The 19,125-nt window shown below is 48.8% G+C and overlaps 1 protein-coding gene across 4 annotated transcripts in view; it reads left to right on the plus strand.

Moving 5' to 3' along the window:
* The window catches only part of LOC135242184 (transcription factor 12-like), a 96,462-nt gene that overhangs the window by 32,732 nt on the left and 44,605 nt on the right, over positions 1-19,125 (plus strand). For all 4 annotated transcript variants that reach the window (XM_064313146.1, XM_064313149.1, XM_064313148.1 and 1 more), the window contains exon 5: positions 2,379-2,481. In XM_064313146.1, coding sequence (XP_064169216.1) covers positions 2,379-2,481 — 103 coding nt within the window. The remainder of the gene's footprint in view (positions 1-2,378; positions 2,482-19,125) is intronic.

Consider the following 19,125-nt stretch of genomic DNA (forward strand, 5'->3'; position numbering starts at 1 on the left):
GTGCCTGTGTGCGTGTGATTGAGCTGACCGTGAGCGGGCCACTCCGGGCCGCCGCTCTGACCTTGGCCGCCGGCCACGCGCACGGCGCATCCTGGGCAGCTGCGGCCGCGGGCGGGGCCGTCTGACAGCCGGAGCCCTGCCCACCGTCGCCGCAGGACGCCCCCCCCCCCCCCGGCCGCGTGCCCCGCGAGGGTCGCCCAGACCGCCTCGCCCGCCTCGCCCGCGTCCGTCACCGGGCCGTAATCATCGATCCGCCAGCCGTTTGAGCGGTGGTGGAGGTTCGCCGGGGACGCCGCGCGCCCGTCGGAAAGGATGGCGCTTTTAAGGCCGGGGCGGGGAGAGCGAGCCGTGACTCACATCCCTAAGCAGCAATCTGACAGTCGCTCAGCTGACAGTAACTGGCCTTTCGGTCGCCGTGACAGCGAAGCGGCAGAGATAGCGGGGGCCCCCGCTCCGCCCCATTACTGTCTCCCCAAACGCGGGGCTCTGAGCGTTTGGAAATGATGAATGTTCGGTGATTGATGATCTAATAGTCCCCGGGGACCGGCCTCGCAGTGCAGTGTCTCTGAGCTCCGGCCATTATTCCAAACCCTTTCCTCCCTCGCCTTCCTATCCCTGCTTCGCTGTCATCCACTCCCACCGAAAAATAGAGAGAGCCAGGCAAGGCTAGGAACAGAGTTCTCGGTCTCCAAAAAAAATAATGCTGTAAATTAAAACAGTTGTCTAACAGCATAGCAGTTGTGTTAAATTTGACATTTCATTTTTTTTTATTGCCAACAAAACATTTTATGAATGTTTTGCCAACAGTGGATCTCTTGATCTAATGTTTTTTTTTAAATCTAAATTAAATTTGTTGTCTGAACAAGACAATCCAGTCCGTGGTTTGATAGAATCTGACACCCCTGCCCCCCCCCCCCCCTCCTCCCCCACCTCCCCATGGCATATCTCAAGTTTTTTGCATTTTGATTTGTTTGCCTGTGACACGGGGAGATAGCGAGCGCTGTCGCCTGTCCGCCAGCTCAGCTCACGGGGGTGGCGGCGTCGGCGAATCGGGTCCTGGCGTTGTTAACGAAGACGACGGCCCTGGCCGAAACACAAAGGGGCGCCTGAGCGGGGCCGCCTTTGAAATCACTCCGTCGCCATCCGTTTACGCGCAGAAAAAGGTGGATAATAAGATTTTTTTAGCGGATGTTGAATTGGAAGGATATGAGTTTGTGGGGTAAAAAAAGAGCCTATAGAAAGTGCAGGCGCGCTGCTCAGGCCTTCCCCGGGGGAATTAACGCGGTGTTGGGAGACAGATTGCGCGGCGCTTCGCCTCCTGCATTGGGCTGGAGCGATGGCGGATTTTCGCGGGCCCGGGGATTAGCACCGGCGCCGGGTATCTTTTATGGCGGCAGACTCCCGCGCTTTAAGACCGCACTGTGACCGATATCCAGCCGCAGAGCTGATAGCTGCCATGAAAGGGCACTGCTCTGCCGCAGCGGGGAAGGGCCAAAATTTTTAAGCTCCTGTCACCTCTGAAGTATGAGGGCTTTGAGTGTGTGTCTGTTTACGTGCGCCATCCAATAGTCGTGCGCGCTTTATAAGACTTTCGTGGCTGAAATTGGCATTTGGTGATTGTCGATTCCAGGTTGTTTCGTAACAACGTGTAGCGAGCCGGTGCTGTCACAAAGCATTATATTTTATAGTGTATTATAGTCCTGTCTTTAATTGTGTGTGTACGGTTTGGTGTGAGTCAGTGGACGACACATGGGCTTGCAGTCTGACAGGAGCCCGCATTAGTCAGAGAGTGTGATCGCCGAGGGTAACTGTCTCCGCCGCCTTGTTTCTACGGCGACGTGGAGATGATTAATGATCCGGGTTCCTGTGTCAGAGCGGGGGCTGCATCTGTCGGTCGCCAAGAATTTCTCACTTTGTCCGGGCGCTGAGAGTAATTAGGACGGCGCGGGCCCATTTGCATGCCCTCGCCCGCGCTCCTGCCTGCATTAACCTGCAGCGCGCGCGCGATTAGAGCGCAGGCCTAATGGTCCATTAAAATCCCACTGCTTTTCCAAGCTGCTTGGGCATGCGTGTGCGGGGGGGAAAGATGCAAGTTTATCCCAAAACAGCTGCGGCTTCTCGGCTTCTACAGAGTCAGCACTTCAGGGCACCTTCTTCCACTTCTTCGTAAACACGACAAGATTACGTTTTTTTTTTTTTTAATGTAGCAGATGATGCAGGGTACAAAAAAAAAGAAAAGAAAGTCAAATCTTACCGTTTCAGGGGACAGTTGACCAATTGCGCTCCCTTTCTCAGTAATTAGAGGAGTGTCATAGCACTCAATTAGTGGCCCTGCCTAACAGTGTGCTTAATGCTGCCATCTCTGCTCTTGCCCCTAGGGTTTTGCAGACAGCCCTCATTATGGTGATCAGCTGAGTGACAGTCGATTAGTGTCCCATGAAGGATTGTCCCCGACACCTTTTATCAACTCCGGCATCATGGGTAAGTAGGTGCGCCGCTCGCCTCCCCCCCCCCCCCCCCCCCGCGGCCCCTCAGAGCGCCATCGAGGCGTTCGGGTCCTTTCAGATCCCTGTGCCCACAGCCGCCAGCTCTCCCGCGCGCTAAGACTGCAGCTTCTGTCTTCCTCCCTCTCCCTGCCTCTCCCTCCCTCCTCTCTCCCTCCCTCCCTCCCTCCCTCTCCCTCTTTCACTTCCTCTGGTGACAGTCTTCAGACGCTGACCCTCCCCCGGGATAGAAGTCACACCATCAGTACAATTTTCCATCACAAAAGACGGGCTCCCAGCGATCAGAAAAGGCAACTGGCAGTGGCGGAAAGGATTTTTAAGGAGGTGGAGGGGTGGCGGTTTTAACATGCTGAGCAGGTGTGCCAAGTTAATTTACACAAGGGTTGAGAAGGAACTGGAACAAAATCAGCGGAGACAGTGGGGGTGCGAATGTCGAGTCTCCAATCCTAGGTTTTATCATCCTTAACGGTCAAACCGTTTTGTGAGTAATAGATATGAAAAAGTTAAATGCTGTTTTATTGCAGCTTTTTGCCTCCATGCCTTTTTCATGTCTTGCATCTTGCACAAAACAATGTCACGTGCACATCCAAATTATACAGCGGTGTGCAAGACCAGGAAAATGGGTATGAATAACAAAACTAAAGACAGTCATAGAACCACAAGTGCAGGCTCCGCGTCCTCCACGTGTCCTACCTTCTCTGCCACGGCAGTCTCTCCCCTCCTCGGCGTTCAGTGTGTTTGCATAAGTACCCCAGCCAACGCAGGCGCTCATCTGCACGGTGGGCTCACTCTGTCTATAGACAGCCTCTTGATTATGCGCTGTGTGGACGTCTGTAAAATTACAATTCATTTCGCAAATCTGGGGGCTCTCCTACACTTGACACAGTCAGATCTCTAATCCGCCAAGAGTTTTTCTCTACTGACCCCGGGCAGCGCGGCTTTTCACTGGCAAGCGGAAGTAAAATGCTCGTGACCAATGATGTTTAAGGTGGGCGGGGCCAGGGGTAACATATTTAAATGTGTTCACCAGCTTTCTGTCTTGGTAGTTTGCCCTTTAGAGTCTTTCCTTTAGCATGCTCTGGAGAATTGAGACCAATGTTACACCTTCCCTGGAGACTGGTCACCATGTAAAGTATGCTGCTACACAGAGATTTAAAACAAAGAAAGAAATAACATGTTGTCTTCCTGGCTGTTGATCTCGGGGAGCATGTGGCTATGTATATGTGCGTTAAGTACGGGGGGTGGGGGGGGGGGCGGCTTGAAGCGTCTCCTCAATTGTCCCTGACATGGAGTCTAATTATGCTTTAAAGTACCCAAATATGTAAATGATCTGGCATGGAGATGTGTCAGGAAATTAGGCGAGCTGAGTGTGTGCTCCCTGCACAGATTGCCCGTGCTAAACTGAGGCGAGGACGGGAAGATGAGCCCTGTTTGTATCAACCGGAATTTCATCTTTAACATGGAGGATTTACATGGAAATGCAGTGCTGTCACACAAGCCGAGTAAATCAAGTCTTTCTGAGGTTATTGTGCACCGCTGGAATAGCACTGGGCCTACGGGGGATATTAAAATGGAGGCTTGCGTGTTCCGTGCGCAGTGTACAGACTCATAGGCAGTCCACTGTACGTGACCTGTTTGTGTGAGATCTCTGTATTGCAGTTGTGAGACAGAACCACAGTTATCTTAGTGGATTACCTGAAATCCCTGGTTTTACACTTATTTTATGATTATCTGGAAATTGGTAATTATTTTTAATATCAGGAATCAAAATGAGCCTAGTGGACTACGGACTCATTATGGGCCCTGCCCCATACCGTCCTGCGACCCATTTTGGGTCCTGGCCCATAGTTTAAGAAACTCTGCCCTGAACACAGATCCCATCAGTCTGCAAAAAGGTTTTGGTAAAAACAGAGCTGCTTTGTTCACCTGCTTTAAATGCGTGCTTCTGCTGAGGTCTGCCCAATGAAGGAGGCCGATGGCCACTGTGCTTCTGGACCAGTCACAACCCCCTGGAAAACAAAAACAAAATGCAAAATTGGCTTTATTCCAGTTAAAATGACTGGGCTCAGTTAGGTGGAACGTAAGGGAAGATGGAGCACTTTAAAGTCAGTCCAGCGTGTTTTCACATCTGACACGTGCCCCACATTATCCTGCACCATGGAAAACATACACAGGGAAGTTCAGCTGATTTTTTTCACACAGCCTGTGACTCTGTGACCGGGAAACAGCCTCGTTTGCAGTGCTTTTGAGAACGGAATAAGTCAGCCTCGGTTCCGATAAGAAACGTTGCTCCTTAAGAGGTCCTCAGCGAGCGGGAAGCCTGGCGGCCGCTGCCAGGGTGGCATTGTGTTTTTATTCTATGGTTCAGTACGATCGGAGCAGCACCAGGCGGAAGGTTCAGGCCCGGCAGCATCAGAGCACGGTGAAGTAGCGCATGCCGAAAACAGCTCGGGGTTGTTTGAGGTCAGCTATAGTGTGTGGTACTGAGCTTTAACATGTCTGTCCTTTGGTACCTAGCAGATGGCTGGTAATCACTGTTTATTTGACACAATATTTTAATTGCTCTAGCTGTTGAAATGTGTTGTACAGCCAGACGAATGGTGGTTCATTTTAAAGGTCATGCTACATGTGTTGTATGTTGTGGAGAAAATTATTAGATGGCTTGGAAGCATGTCAGAAGTGAGGTGGACATGTAAGATAAGTGTTATTTTTTACTGATGGAATTTTGGCTTAATTGTCAGGTCCTTCAGTAACAAAAACAGCTTCATACCTCACATACATTTAGCATGCTATCCAACTGAATTATCATTCTGGAATCGTTAATCCCCACCAGTTTGACCAATTAAATGGAGATCATGTTATTTGGATGTGATGCCAAATTTTTTTTTTCTTTTTTTAAACCATTATTTAACCAGATGTCACTGAGATATAATTTATAGATTCTCTTTATGAGGGAGACCTGGCCAAGAAGGAAGTGCGATGAATAAACAGAAAAATTATACAATAGCACACATGAATGATGAACAATAATTAAAAAAAAGAATACATTTCTCAAAAACAATGACACATTTCCTGCATAGCATCCTGAATTCCGCATTTAAATGCATTGAGATTATGCTATGAGAGGCTAATGATGCCAGTGTGTGGCTGAATCTCTGTGCCCGTGCTGGCTGCCCTGGCTGAGTGGTCAGCTCCTGTGGCTGCCCTGTGCCGCCGTCCTGCTCAAATCCTCTTACCCTGGCCTCCTCTGCGCCCCGCGGGCCCTCTGGGGCGGCATGCCTGAACCACGCCCTGCAGCGGGGCTGACCACAAGCCACGCCCACTAAGCCTCCTTATCCTGTCCTCACGTGAGGAGCGGCAGTGGGGTGCTGTGGCTGTTTTAGGGTGCAGACAGAGTCCCCCCCCCCCCACAGTCGTCTCCATTCTCCTCGGCCTGCGGTGTCACAGGAGGACACTTGACTCTGAACCTTAAGGTCATTGGTTTGGATTCCAGGTGGTGCCTTGCCTCTATACCCTTGAGTGAGGAACGTTTATCTGTTGTGCTCAAGCAAGCAGCCGGCTGGGTTACATGGGTTACAAATGGGTTACATATCGTGTAAATGTCAGATAGTGAGCTCTTACATCGCCCCCGGTTACGATGTCTGCCGAGTAAATGAATTATTTGTAAGAAAAGGGAAGCTTTCTAAAGAGCCTTTTGAAAGCTATTCTGGAAGAGTCTGTTTGTTTTCCTTGAGGGAGTGAGGCAATGTGCAATGATGTGATTCATTGTTTGTAATAATATCTAATAACATCTAATCCAGCTTTAGATTAATGAAGAATTTGCACACGGATCAGGAATTTTGCCACTTCAGCGTGTGCTGTATTTACTTGAGACCAGCTACAATCTTTCACATGACACACTTTTGTCATTATTTTGATAATTATTTTGATATCAACAACTGAATGGTAACAGTTGGTAATTATAAAACTCAGCCCCCCTTTAAGTGTATATACCAGTCTGTACCATTGCCTTGAGTCAGGATTCCCACAGACTGTGTTGAAGTAGCCTGCATTTCAATTATTTCCTGCTGTGTTGTGGGTTTGTACACTGTGTGCTGTCATGAATGAAAGTAGGATTACATCTTTAAAAAATTACATGATGCATTTCAGTGTGTTGTTAAAAAACCTTTTTGTTTGCAACTGTCTGTTGTTTTTCATGGTTTAAATCTCAATTTTCTTTGCTTGAAATTGGATCACATTCATTATAAAATGATTATAAAAATCTGTCTTGTAGAATTGCACCTATGCTAACATTTTCATTGATCTTGCAATAAGAATTGGCTTGGATTAGGTTTGAAGTCAATTACACCTGCACTACTGAAGACATGTGCTTAGTCTAGAAACAGCATGTATTTATTTTGTACATGATCTTGAGTAATGTAAGGGTCCGTGTTTGTACTTAGCCGGTCACAGTTGAGGGGAAAAGAAAATCATGCATCAGTTTTACTTTAAGCCCTTTGAAGTTTTGAGTTCATATGTAAGGAGTTAAGTATCATAGAAGCTTTGTGCTACACAACACAGGGCTTTCATGGTTTGTCGCACAGCATTCTGGGACGCTGCATCAAATCGTGGCGCTGCATGCAGCATCTTCATTGATAGCCTGTGTTCCCAGCTGGGCCTGAACCTGGTTCCATTTTCTCCTCAGACACCAGGCTTAGGGCCTGCACAGGAGTCAGAGCTCCTTAACCAAGCTGTTTATCAGGCCGTAGGATGCCTTTTCATTTCTCCAGGGCCGTGAACCTTGTGGCTTTTCACGCTTCTCACAAGTCATTTGGCAGTTGGTGCATAAAGCCCTTGTGTGATTTTATTTTCTCTGTGGCCCTTTTGAAATTTTTGTGTGTCACTGTTGCCCCCCCATCGACACCTCACATGCTTAGATATTACCTCTCTCTCTCTCTCTCTCTCTCTCTCCCTTTCTCTCTGGTTTATCTAAGACATAATTAATCAAATTGTCAGCTCTGACTGTTGTAATTAAAAGGCTTCCTAGTATAAAGTACCTACAGTCTTATGAGTACAGACTTTCCTGACTACAGTGAGTCATCTCCATCTGACCATACAGTCATTTTGCTGTGTTTACTAGTTTTGGGGGGGGGGGGGTGGCGGGTGGAAGGGACGTGTCCTCTTTCCCCACTTTAGTGCCCCATTTCCTCTGATCTCACAATTACAGGGAAGGCGCGGTTACGGGAATATAGCCGATAATGTTCTCTCATAGTTTGAACAATTACCACAGAAGATAAGCAAAGAAAAGGAAGGAGGGAGCGAGTTTCCCTGCTGGTTCACTCGTGTCTCACACAGGAAGTGGAGCCGCTATGAGGGCACACTACTCCATGCTTTTGTCCTGGTGGACCAATCACTGACCTATGGAGGACCACACTGACCAATCACAACTTTTGTGATAGGTCATTGTGGGACCTGTGTGTAGGAGGGAACGGTTTTCGTATTTGGCTCATTTTCAGAAATTTTACGAATAATACAAACAACCTACATCCCTTGGCTATGATTACACACCACAATGAAACTTCTGGGACATACCACTCATTAGCAATCTGACTGAAAGTGCCGAGAGTGAAATGTTGCATTTCGTCTAAGTTTCTCCCACAGTCAGTCCTGTCATGCATAGGTTAGATTCTCCCATGACAGCTTTCTTTCTCTTTTCTGTTGGTTTTGCTCAGTGTTCGTGAACATTTACAGTAATGAAAGGTAATTAGAAATGAGCCCCAGTCCAGCGTTTGGGGCCACGTGCCAGGGCCTGTATCTGGTCTCCGCTGAGCTGGCATGGGCAGCACATTCCCCTGGCCCGTCTGAGAAAGGGCGTCGGTGCTCAGCATTACTGTAATCTGCTCTTCCCGTGTAGTTCCTGTGACCACAGTCGCGCTCGCGTGCGCCCTTGTGCACGCCCCCACTGCCGTCAGGAGTTACTGAGCACGTGCGCACGCCCCCACTGCCGCCAGGAGTTACTGAGCGCATGCGCATTCATAGCCGGCGCTACCTTCGTCAGCCTGGCAAGAGTTTCAGAAGGCCAGAGAATCCCCTGCGGAAGGGCGCCTGTGAGCACCTGTTATTGGAAGGGGCCAGGGCCCGGTTCCCATGCCGACGGTTGCCTCGGGGACCGCGACTCTGAGACACTCCCCAGATCTCTAGGTAGATGGATTCTATTAGGCGGCGGTTAATGGAGCAGGGGACGGCGTGGGGTCTCCTGACAGATGCTCCGAGCCCGGTGCCCCACTCCCCGCTCAGGTCCCATCAGGTCAGATCCCTCCGGAAGCCATTCCCACGCCCCCCCCCACCCCGCCCCGCCCCGCGGATCTTCAGGAATGATCCTCCCCGCGCGGGCCAGGGCGTGGCCGCTTCCTGCGGCCTGTTAGGATTAAGAACGTCTGCACTCTTTTTTTTTTTCCCCTCCCGCTCCCTCGCCCTTTAAATGCGTGTCCGGGGGTTTTTCACGGTGAGGTTCACCTCCAGACGTTCGCTCACTGCCTGGTCATACGTGGGCAGAGAGAAATTAGGTTTGGACATTCCGAACCGGTCGGCTGAAGTAGAGAGGAAATCCTCATCAGCCTGACAGAATTATGAAGGCGTGAGGTGTAATGGGATTATCATAACTCATCCAGTGTCCAGACTGGTTTATCTTTTTTCTTTCAGTTTTCCTTTGTCTGCGGTTGGAAAGTGTCTCATTCATTTACAGTCTGCCCTCTATCACCTCTATCACGCACTGTAAATTTGAAACAGACGGCAAAAAATAAAAACAGGTTCTGGTCTGAGGGTCTGGCACGCCAGTAATTAAAATTTACAGTTTCTTTAAAAAAAAATCCCTGCCTTTTCTTTCCCCCCTCTGAGTTGGACTGGCCAGTTGTGCTAGCCACTCTCATGTGTTCCTCTGTTGACATATATGCCTCCTTTCATAGGGCTGAACAGTGAGTTCTGAAAGTGTCCATAGTCTGTTGATTTTAAGGACAAAGTTTATTATTTTAGAGTCTTATATTATTTGCATAAGTAGGACCTGAAAATATCCTGCAAATGTATTGTATTTTTTTTTAAATGTATTGTTTAGCCAGGAAGTCTGTTTGAATTCAAATCTCTTGTGAGACTGACCTGTGAACCAATCCACAGTACATATAACTATAAAGCACACAACATTTGCAGATAAAAGGCCAGAAGCGGTTGTTAATACTCCTAATGGCACACTGATTGAGATGCGATGGGCGACGCTCTGAGATTCTGGGTTTGGGAGCGAGCGCGTGACCGTGTTTAAAACCGCGCGCGCGGAGACGGCGAGTCCCTGAGTGTAGCCGAGGCCAGCCGTCGCTCTGGCTCTGGCTCTCGCTGCAGTCCGCGCGCTACACAAATTTTCCACACACACAAGAGTCTCCCTCCTCTGCTTTTCATCTCCCTTTTAGATGCAACCTAATGGATTTGCAGGAAATTAAATTATGCAGTCGTTTAGTGACAATGCAAAGCTCGCTGAGCCTTGCCTATCCGGGGGGGGATGGGGGGGGGGTTTCTTGTATGGGGAGGGCAACAGCGGTGCCAAGCCATGTTTTCCCTGCCTTTTGTAAAGGCAGTGGGGAGAAATCCCTCCTCTCTTTCAGTGTCTGGGTTGTTCTCCCCTGTTTCAGTTGCGATTGTTCCTGAAGGCTTATCACGGCAGGCCAAATCCCAGCCCACGCGGGCCTCCCCAGTGCCTGTCTCTGAGGCAGGAGTCGGCTCGCCGCTCCCTCTAACGCACCGTCCCCTGAGAGGCAGCCCCATCTGAGACAGCTGCCGCACTGATTGTGGCCAGGTGCAGCTCAGGTGTGCGCACTGTTTGCAAGGCAGTGTGGGTCACAGGTGCTGGGAAAGCCTGCCATCTCCCTCCCCTCCCTCCCTCCCTCCGCCTCTGTCTCTGTCTCTATCTCAAGTGCGCTCTCTCTTTCTTTCTCTCTTCTGTCTCTTTGCCTCTCTTTCTCCTTCTCTTTCCGCCTCTCTCTGTCTCACTTGCACTGCTCAAAAAACATACAAATGCATGCACACACACACATGCACGCACACGCACACACACACACACACACACACTCGAGAACAAGTGCAGCCCACGAGCGTTGTCCTTGACGACCCTCCCAGGGCCTCTCTCTGGAGGTGGGAAGGGGATGATGGGAGGCAGGGCTGCTGCTGTTGCCGTGGTTCTTCGCATGTGTGGTGTAGCTGGCGGGGGCAGTGCGGCTGTATGCACAGGCCCGGACCGCGGGGTACAGGTGGACGGAGCGGACAGCTGCAGGGAGTGACAGACAGGCGCTGGAGAGGGGAGGTGGCAGAGTGCAGCTCGGCTGTTACTGGCTGTCCTTCTGCCGAGCTCTAGGGTGTTTTTATCTATTACTGGGCTCAGCCGAGCGTGAAGAGCTCAAGACGAGCTGAAAGGGCACAAATCCCCCTCTTCCCAAACTCCCCTGTGGCCCACCGCTTCCTGGGCCCCGCCCCTGCAGGATCCCTGGCTGCGGGGCCCCGGGCCCTCAGCCTGTCCCCTGTCCCATGTGCGCTGCCAGGCTGCCCAGCTGCGTGGGATCAGCTGTGTGTGGAGCAGGGCAACGCGGCTGCTCCCTCTCCAGCTGGAGGGCCCGCCCCTCTGAGGAGGAGAGAGGAGCTGGGGGAGGGGCCAGGCGTGATGATGTAACAGGCCCTATGAGGAAGATGTGTGTGCGTGTATGCCTGCTTGTGTGTGTGTGTGTGTGTGTCTGTGTGTGTGCATGCATGTGTGTGTATGCCTGTGTGTGTGTGTGCATGCGTGTGTGTGTGTGTGTGTGCACATGTGTGTATATTTGTGTGTGGGAGAGTGCATATGTATGTATTATATTGCGTGTGTGCGCGTATGTATGTATATCTGTGTGTAGGAGAGTGCATGTGTGTATATTTGTGTTTGTATATGTGTGTGTGGGAGAGTGCATACGTATGCATATCTGTGTGTGTGTATATGTGTGCATGGGAGAATACATATGTATGTATATCTGTGTGTGTGTGTGGGAGAGTGCGTGCGTCTGTGTGGAAGAGCGAGAGAGAGTTGGGGGGTGGTGGGGGGAGGGTGATGTTCGCCTGGCTAATTACAGCTGTAATCATTCTAGAATGTTTGAGGCAGCGCTAAGCACTGCAGCGCACTTCCAGCAGCACAGAACAACACAAATCCCAATCAGTGCTTATGATGCTCGCAGGTCTTTTGGCGGGAATATTCACGGCAAAATGAAGTGGGTATTTGAAGCTCTGAATATGGTACCAGGAAATGTTCTTCATAAAACATTTTATATAGTTCCTTCCTCTTCTTCTCCTGTTTCCCAGTTCTGTCTCTCTCCCTCTCTCTTTCTCTCTCTCTCTCTCCTCAGTTCACCTCCGGTCTTCCTCTCTGTGTTTGTTCTGTAAAGTGTGTGTCCTTTCCTTGCTCTCACAGAGAGAGCAGACCCCTTTGTAAGGTGTGTTGCCGCTTTACCAGAGAGGGGGAGGGAGAGGCAGAGAGAGAGGGAGAGAGAGAGACAGAGAAAGGTAGAGCCCTTTGTGGAGTGTGTGTCTGTCTATTAGAGTGCCACCGCAGAAGAGGGCTGTTCCTCCCCCCTCCTTTGATTCACTCAAATCTTTGCTCCTTCCCTCCCCTTCCATTTCTACTAAGTGAAAACCTTTCCTAATAGAAAGCTTGGTGATGCTGAATGAGCCATCACAAACTAGTGTAAATTCGTTCTCTCACGTTCAGGTATGATGACAGAGAGGATGGGCTCTCCTGTTGAACTGTAGAGACAGTGTACGCCAACGCCAGAGAACGCCAGAGTCCCCTGTGTGTTTCTCAGCTCAGACTGGACACCCCCTCAGACACCAGTGTCACATTCATTGGACCTCTCCCTCTTTTCGAGTTTTGGGAGCCCTGCTGAATAATTCTTTTGGTAACCGCGGCAGGAGACGTTCTCATAAGTCCTGGTAAAAACGCTTTCTGAAGTCAAGGTCGTAGCCGGTTCGCTATCTGCCCCTCCTCTCCAGTTTGCCCCCTCTGGCACCAGCGGGCAGCTGATGCCAATAAAAGCGCTGGCCATCGTTAAACGAAGGGGCTGCGCTGGCGAGGCGGTGACTCACAAGGAAAGAATGCTGCCTATGGAACAAATGAGGTCTGCCTTCTCCTTGGGATCATCTCTGGAGGAGGCCCAGTGCGGCCTGCCTCTCAGGGGCACCTGTTAGAGTATGGCTCCCGGAGACCGCGGCGCGCCCTAGCCCTCTAAACGAAAGCTGCGTGCGTGTGAGCGCGACGCAGGCCGCGTCAGAGGCGTGTCGTCTGGGGTCCGCGGGTCTGGAGCGGTAATGAGGAGCGAGCCTGAGCGGCGAGCCGCTGGTTTCTCTTAAAGAGCGAGGCGCTTTACGGGCTGCGGTGGCTCTCCTACCTGGAGCTGAGGCCACGCAGCGATTTCGCCGCGTCCCCCGCCAGAGGCTCCCCAGCGGCTGAGGGCTGCGGTGAAAATGGGACTGATTAAGATAACCGAGACCTTTTTAATCTCCCCCCATTTCAGCGATTTCTACCTTGTCTAATGTGAGCTTTTTTGTTCCTGTGAAATTAATCCTCCATTGATCCATGCTGTAATTTTATTTAATCATTTTGCATTGCCAAGATATCGAAATAATTGACTTAGCGTGAGCCAGGCTCCCAGACGTTGACCTTATCTCCATTTCCATTAACACGCCAATGAGCCGCCCTGTTCCCAGCATGCAGTGTGCTCGGGCGCCTTCGCGGAATTTCCTCTCGTTCCGTTAACCACTCCCACTGCAGTTACGGAATGCCGGGATTCCGGTGAATTAAGAGCGTCGGGCGAGCAGAACACTCCGTGTATAATTACCGCCGCTTCATTAATATTAGCGGTGGCGTGTGATGTGCGTGACCTGTGATTATTTCTCTTTGTGAGGTTTAATAATACGCTGGCTTTTATTTCTCTCGCACTAGGAAGCGATCCAAACACTGCCCACTTCCCAGGCCCCTCGTTTCCTCTCGCTCCGCTGAGCCTGAGTCACTTTCCGGCCTCCAGGGTCGCGCGGACACGGGCAAAATGAGCACTTACCCGCAAGGGAGAGGCTGTGCGATTGTTCACACTGCGCGGCTCTCATACGGACCAATATTTATGCAAACACACACTTGTAGGCGCTGGGTTTTTTGTTCAAACACCGGGGCTGCAGTAAATACAAAACATTAACCCCTGTCAAAGGCCGCAGATATTTAATTGTATTTTAATATCAGTTTTATGAGTTAACTCACTGATCGAATCCCAGTCCACTTACGTATCTGACACTTGACCTTTTAGTTCTAGAGGGACCTTTCCATCTTGTATTTCAATATTAATATAATAAAAAGTAGCTTAAAACAAGCTAATATTTCCTGCTTGAGAGAAACCAATAAGATTCAGTATAAGTCTCAATACAGGACTTGTATGCAGTGGGTGAGTCCTGTGGTGCAGTGGTCTGTTGTTCACATCCATTTATCCCGGCTTCATTTCTCGTTTTCCTGACGCTGTGGTCATATTGTGGTTGCCAGATTCTCTCTTCCTTCCCCTTATTCCCTCCCTGTCCACCTCTTCCCCTTTTACCGCTCGGCAGCGTTTGTGTTCGAGGCTTGAGCCGTAGAGCAGGAATGAAAGGCGCCAGCCCTAACGGGAGCTCTCCTGTAAATTCCCCGCTGTTAAATGTTTGAGAAGGGGGGGGGGCACGCACGCATGGTGATAGCGGGCGACCCACTTGTCACTCAGTTACCGCCAGCCAACCAGCATTGGTTTTCATACTATACAGCGCGCTCCACACAATAAAGGGAGGGGTGTTGTGTTCCATAAATGCAAGGAGTGTCCTCTTTTTAAAACCCAGGTCATTTTCCTGCTGTTGGTTTACCCCCCACCCCCCCCCCACCCCCCATGTGGTCTGGAACTGTCATCAAAGGATAACAGACTCCATTCATCTCGTATTGTTGTTGTTATTTGACGTTGGGAGCTCTGTTGTCCGACAGCACAAGTCTCCCCTCGTGTGTCCTTTGAGGGGGGCCTGTTTGGCCCCCGCGGCTCCATGACTAAGAGTTCAGATCCCCTGCCCCCCCGTCCTGCGTCTGGACGGCCCGGCGGCTCAGTGTTTGGTCCCCATTGTTTTGCTTCTCTTCAGATGCCAGGCTTGTACACTAACTTTGATGTGGCTTGGTGAGTAACATCCTTGATCTTTGACTCAATAGAATATCCTTCCTGAGAGTTTAAGGATTTTTTTTTGTTTTTTATGTTTATTATTTCATTATTTTTGTTGTTGTTTTTGGTTTTTCTTTCTTTTTTTTGTCCTAACCTACCAGACACTTTTTTGATGATTTGTTCAGATCATATGTTGATTCTTCACACAAGCCTTGTCCTGTTTGGACCTGTAGGTGAGGGGTACATGCGTTTGTGTGCGCACGTGCTTGTGTGCGTGTACGTGCGCAGGTGTGTGCATGTGTGTGTGTGTGTGTGTGCACAGTTACACTGGAGTGCTTACACTCGTTTGCGTGTGTGTCGGTTCCAGTGCCGTGCGATTAGCACGCACGCGGTTGGAGACTTGATCTGGGTGGGGTATGTCCCCGCTGTGCTGCGTCCTCCTTGAGAGGGGCGATGTGTGATTATGAAGTCATCAGCCGTGGGCTGGCGGGGCTCTGGAGGCCCGCCCCCTCGCGGGTCCTCAGGGTGCCATTGATTGGTGACCGTGTGTTTGTGGCCGATAGACTGTGAAATGGTGTGTTGCTGCGCGGCTGTGCTGCACCTGCGTCCCACCTAGCTGATTGATTGGTTTGGTCATGTGGAATGTTCCCATCTGGTCTGCTGTAATGTGTTTTTTTTTTTTTCATCTGTGAATAGCAAGTACTGGCTGGGGGATAGTTAAGCTCTGAAACTGCACAGGCCAAATGAGACCCTTCCTAAAAAGGGAAAGGGAAATAAAGAAAGAACACAACCCTGAACCTTTTCTTTAAACAGTCCTGGAGATTGGATGGACCGAAATGTCTTGATTAGTCGACAGAGGGTGAAAAATCACAGCCTGACTTCAGATGAAAACAATTTTTTTTTCTTCTTTTGAGTCATTCAGCAGGGCAGTTTTGCTCTATTTTAAAAGGCCTCGTTCAAGGCTAAATAACGTGTGACACAAAGGAATTAATCTGTGATCCGGATGAGTATTTTGAATCTTTGCCACCGCTGAAAAGCTGCTGTCGGTTTAGCCTTCCGCTTCCGCCTCACGCTGCCACATCCTGGACGTGAAAGAGGAGAGGACAGAGCAGCTTAACTGCCAGACAGGAGCCTCTTATTTCTTCAGCACGCGATTCACCTTTAGAAGATTGTGTTATCCTGTCCTCAGAACCATCCTTGTTTGATTACTCTTAATCCCGGTCTCTTTCTCTGTCTCCTTTTTTTTTTTAATTGATCTATTCATTCCATCTAATGACTAATTACATATCACAGCGCATCAGTGGAGGCATTCATCATCGTAGGACGTAATAATCAATGACATTTCAACAAAGGCAAAAAAATAAATATGCAAATAAGAGCTCATTAACATTTGCATGAGCTGCTGGAATAATGGCGTCGCTGACAAGGCTGTAATTAAGGGACATGGATGCTGCGCTCGCTCTGGGTGTCAGAGAACGGGGAGCTCTCCCGCCACGTTGTCACGGGACGCTCAGGCGGACTCCTCTGCGGTTTGCCACTCCATTCACACGGGAAGGGGGCGTTGGAGGGGTGGGGGGTGTGTGTGTGGGGGGGGACTTAAGGTATCGGTTAATTCTGTCATCTGTACCCCCCCCCCCCCGCCCCACCCCTCCAGTTCCAGACTCTCCCCGGACAAGCCTCTGTGCCTCTGCTTATTCTGCTGCAGCACAACCTGTCAGAACATCAAAGCTCTCAGCAGCGGGACAGACAGGTACAAACGCGCAGACAAGGACGCAGTGGGGACCAATTTGAAAGGCAACGCTGGCGGGAATCAGCCAGCCCTGCGAGCGTGGCGTTGTGAGGTCCGTTAGTGGAGAGCGTTCTGAGTGAGTGAGCACTCTAATTGCAGTAGTACTTTTTAAAAACACACACAGACGCATACATACAGAAACACACACACACACACGCACAGTAATATTATATATGTATACAGAGAGAAAGAGGGAGAGAAATGTGTCAGATTTTTAAAAACGCTCAGTATTACTATCTGGTATTACTATCTGTACCAATAATAAAGGTATTACCATCTGTACCAATAATAATTCCAGATAAAGGTGTTCACTGAGTGGTCTTGCTCAGTTTTGGCATTATGTCTTAGAGGCTGCCTGCTCCCCCTCCCTTTCCTGCTTCATTTCCTGTTTTTCTCAGGCATATTAAGAGAAAATGCAGCAAACACAATAAAGCTGTTTATGTCAGTTTTTTTGGACGGCCTGAAGTGCTGATTATAACAAGTTGAAGGAATTTCCTTTGTTGCGCGTGTAGCCTTGCCATATGGCTCAACACGGAACATTAGCCTGACAGGGATAATGGATTACGCCAGGGTTCCAGAACTCACGGAATGTGTGGACTGGGGCTCACACCAACCGACAAAACGGACGCGCAAAATGGCCTTTCAGCTCTACCTGATATTTCCTCATCCTGTGTAGGAGTTTTTTTTTTGGGGGGGGGGGGGTGCTGGGGTGGTTGGATTTTCAATTTTTTTTGGATTTCTCACTCCTGGGATGAATGAATAGAACAGAAAGCCGGTCCTGAGAAGGAAGGGCTTTTAGCGAGGAAAAACAAAGAGGGTCCAAGAATGCGCCCTAGAGACCGCCAAACGCGATAACTAATTGGCTGTTTTTGTAGCTAGGGTTTTGAATGGTTCCCCGAGGAGGTTTAGATCACTACCTCTCACAGTATCAAAACACAGGGCACTGCCACACCGTGAGCCCGCGATCAATAGGGACCCACTCTGGGAAGACCTTTAGCATGCAGGCAGCTTTGGAATATCATTTCCACAATCAAATGTGGGAGTGCTTTTGGAAAGAGCGATCTGTCATTATCGAACCCCCCTAGCGTGCAACTGGATTTTTAATGTTTTTTGTGGACAGTTGTATTATAATGGAAACTGTCATGGATGTTTTTTGTACTGATTGATCATATGGAGAAATGAACCGCCCTGATGTCTGTTTCATGGTGTGGAAGCAGTTGCATGCATGTTAATAGAATATTATGGTAGGACCCCTTTGCAGGATTGACTTGTTTTAAACGTTTATTTGTTTATGCAAGAATGCAAAATTATTTGTAGCAGAATGATTGTGATTGATTGTGTCATTAAAAGAGGATTCACAATTCCATTATAATGACTGTATTAAATTTCCAGTATCTTGTGCGGAAAAGTATTTTTTAATGTTTTTTTCTTTGCACGTTGCAATTAAAAGAAAATCATTATTTCCCCCAAACGTCTTGTCATTTTTCATTACACAAGATTTTCTCGGTAGGCTTCGTTATCTGAGCTGACTGTCCCTGTCAACATCAGCTATATTTAGATACATGGTGGTGATAGCTGTAATTGAGCAGGATTATTTGCTGTTGATTTGTGTTATTTGTGGTGAGCTGTCGTTTCATTTGTCAAGGCTTTGCTGATGTCACAAACGATCGAAACAGACAGGCATGTCTGCACCTGGGCAGCCCTGTTGCAAGTCCCTGACTGGCAAGAATGATGAAGTCATTTTTAGTCCCATCATGCAATGCAGGCTCCAGGCTGTCTAGTGTAAAAAAAATAAAATAAATAAATAAAAAAACCTCTCAGACTAGAATCACAAAGTGGAACATTTGGAGGATTTTTCTTTATGGCTCCTGACTGTACCAGTGGAGGATACACAGAGATATGACAGTCAGTACTCATCCATAAGCAGGGCCTTTCTTTCTGCTTGTTTTGAATGTCGTTTCATATCGAATAAACTGATAATATTGGGTATGGCTGCAGTTATTTACCGCTACAAGTGAAGTATAGAGAAAATGAGCAAATGCATGGGAATCAGCCAATTAAAAAGGATCACCTGTAGTGGATTGTCTTGGTTTTAGCTGACATGATGTTTATTTATAACATGACACCTCTTATTTGCCATGAACACAGAAAAAATCTGATATCAAAGCTGATCAGATTGCAGCGTTTTCATGATAAAGGCCTTTATGAGATGGTAAACAAGGCTGGGCCAGAAATGAGTATAGTATTTTATATAATATAAAAGGAATATAAGAGGTTATCTTTTTTGAAAAAGCTTTTATTTTAAGTGACATTGAATACCTTGTTTGCTTAAGAAAAAAAAAAAAATGGATGGATATTCTGTGGGCACTGGCTGCTCATCAATCACCTGACTTCTGCTGGATTATTACTTTACATTGTGAAAGCAGAGTACATTTCTCCCAGTCATTTTGATTGGTCCCCTAGTCATTATGGTGTGGCTGAAGAAGCAATGACAGAGTGTTGAGGATGGCAGCAGAGTAGCGTGTGCTCATCAATGGAGCGGCCCTGCACAATGCTTTCACCTACAAAACTCAAATTCAGTCATTCTGAGGTGTCAAAATGGCTGTCACAATTAAAACGTGTTATATCCCCCCTTATCTTT

The sequence above is a fragment of the Anguilla rostrata genome, chromosome 16, assembly GCF_018555375.3.
Source record: "Anguilla rostrata isolate EN2019 chromosome 16, ASM1855537v3, whole genome shotgun sequence".
Lineage (NCBI taxonomy): Eukaryota > Metazoa > Chordata > Actinopteri > Anguilliformes > Anguillidae > Anguilla > Anguilla rostrata.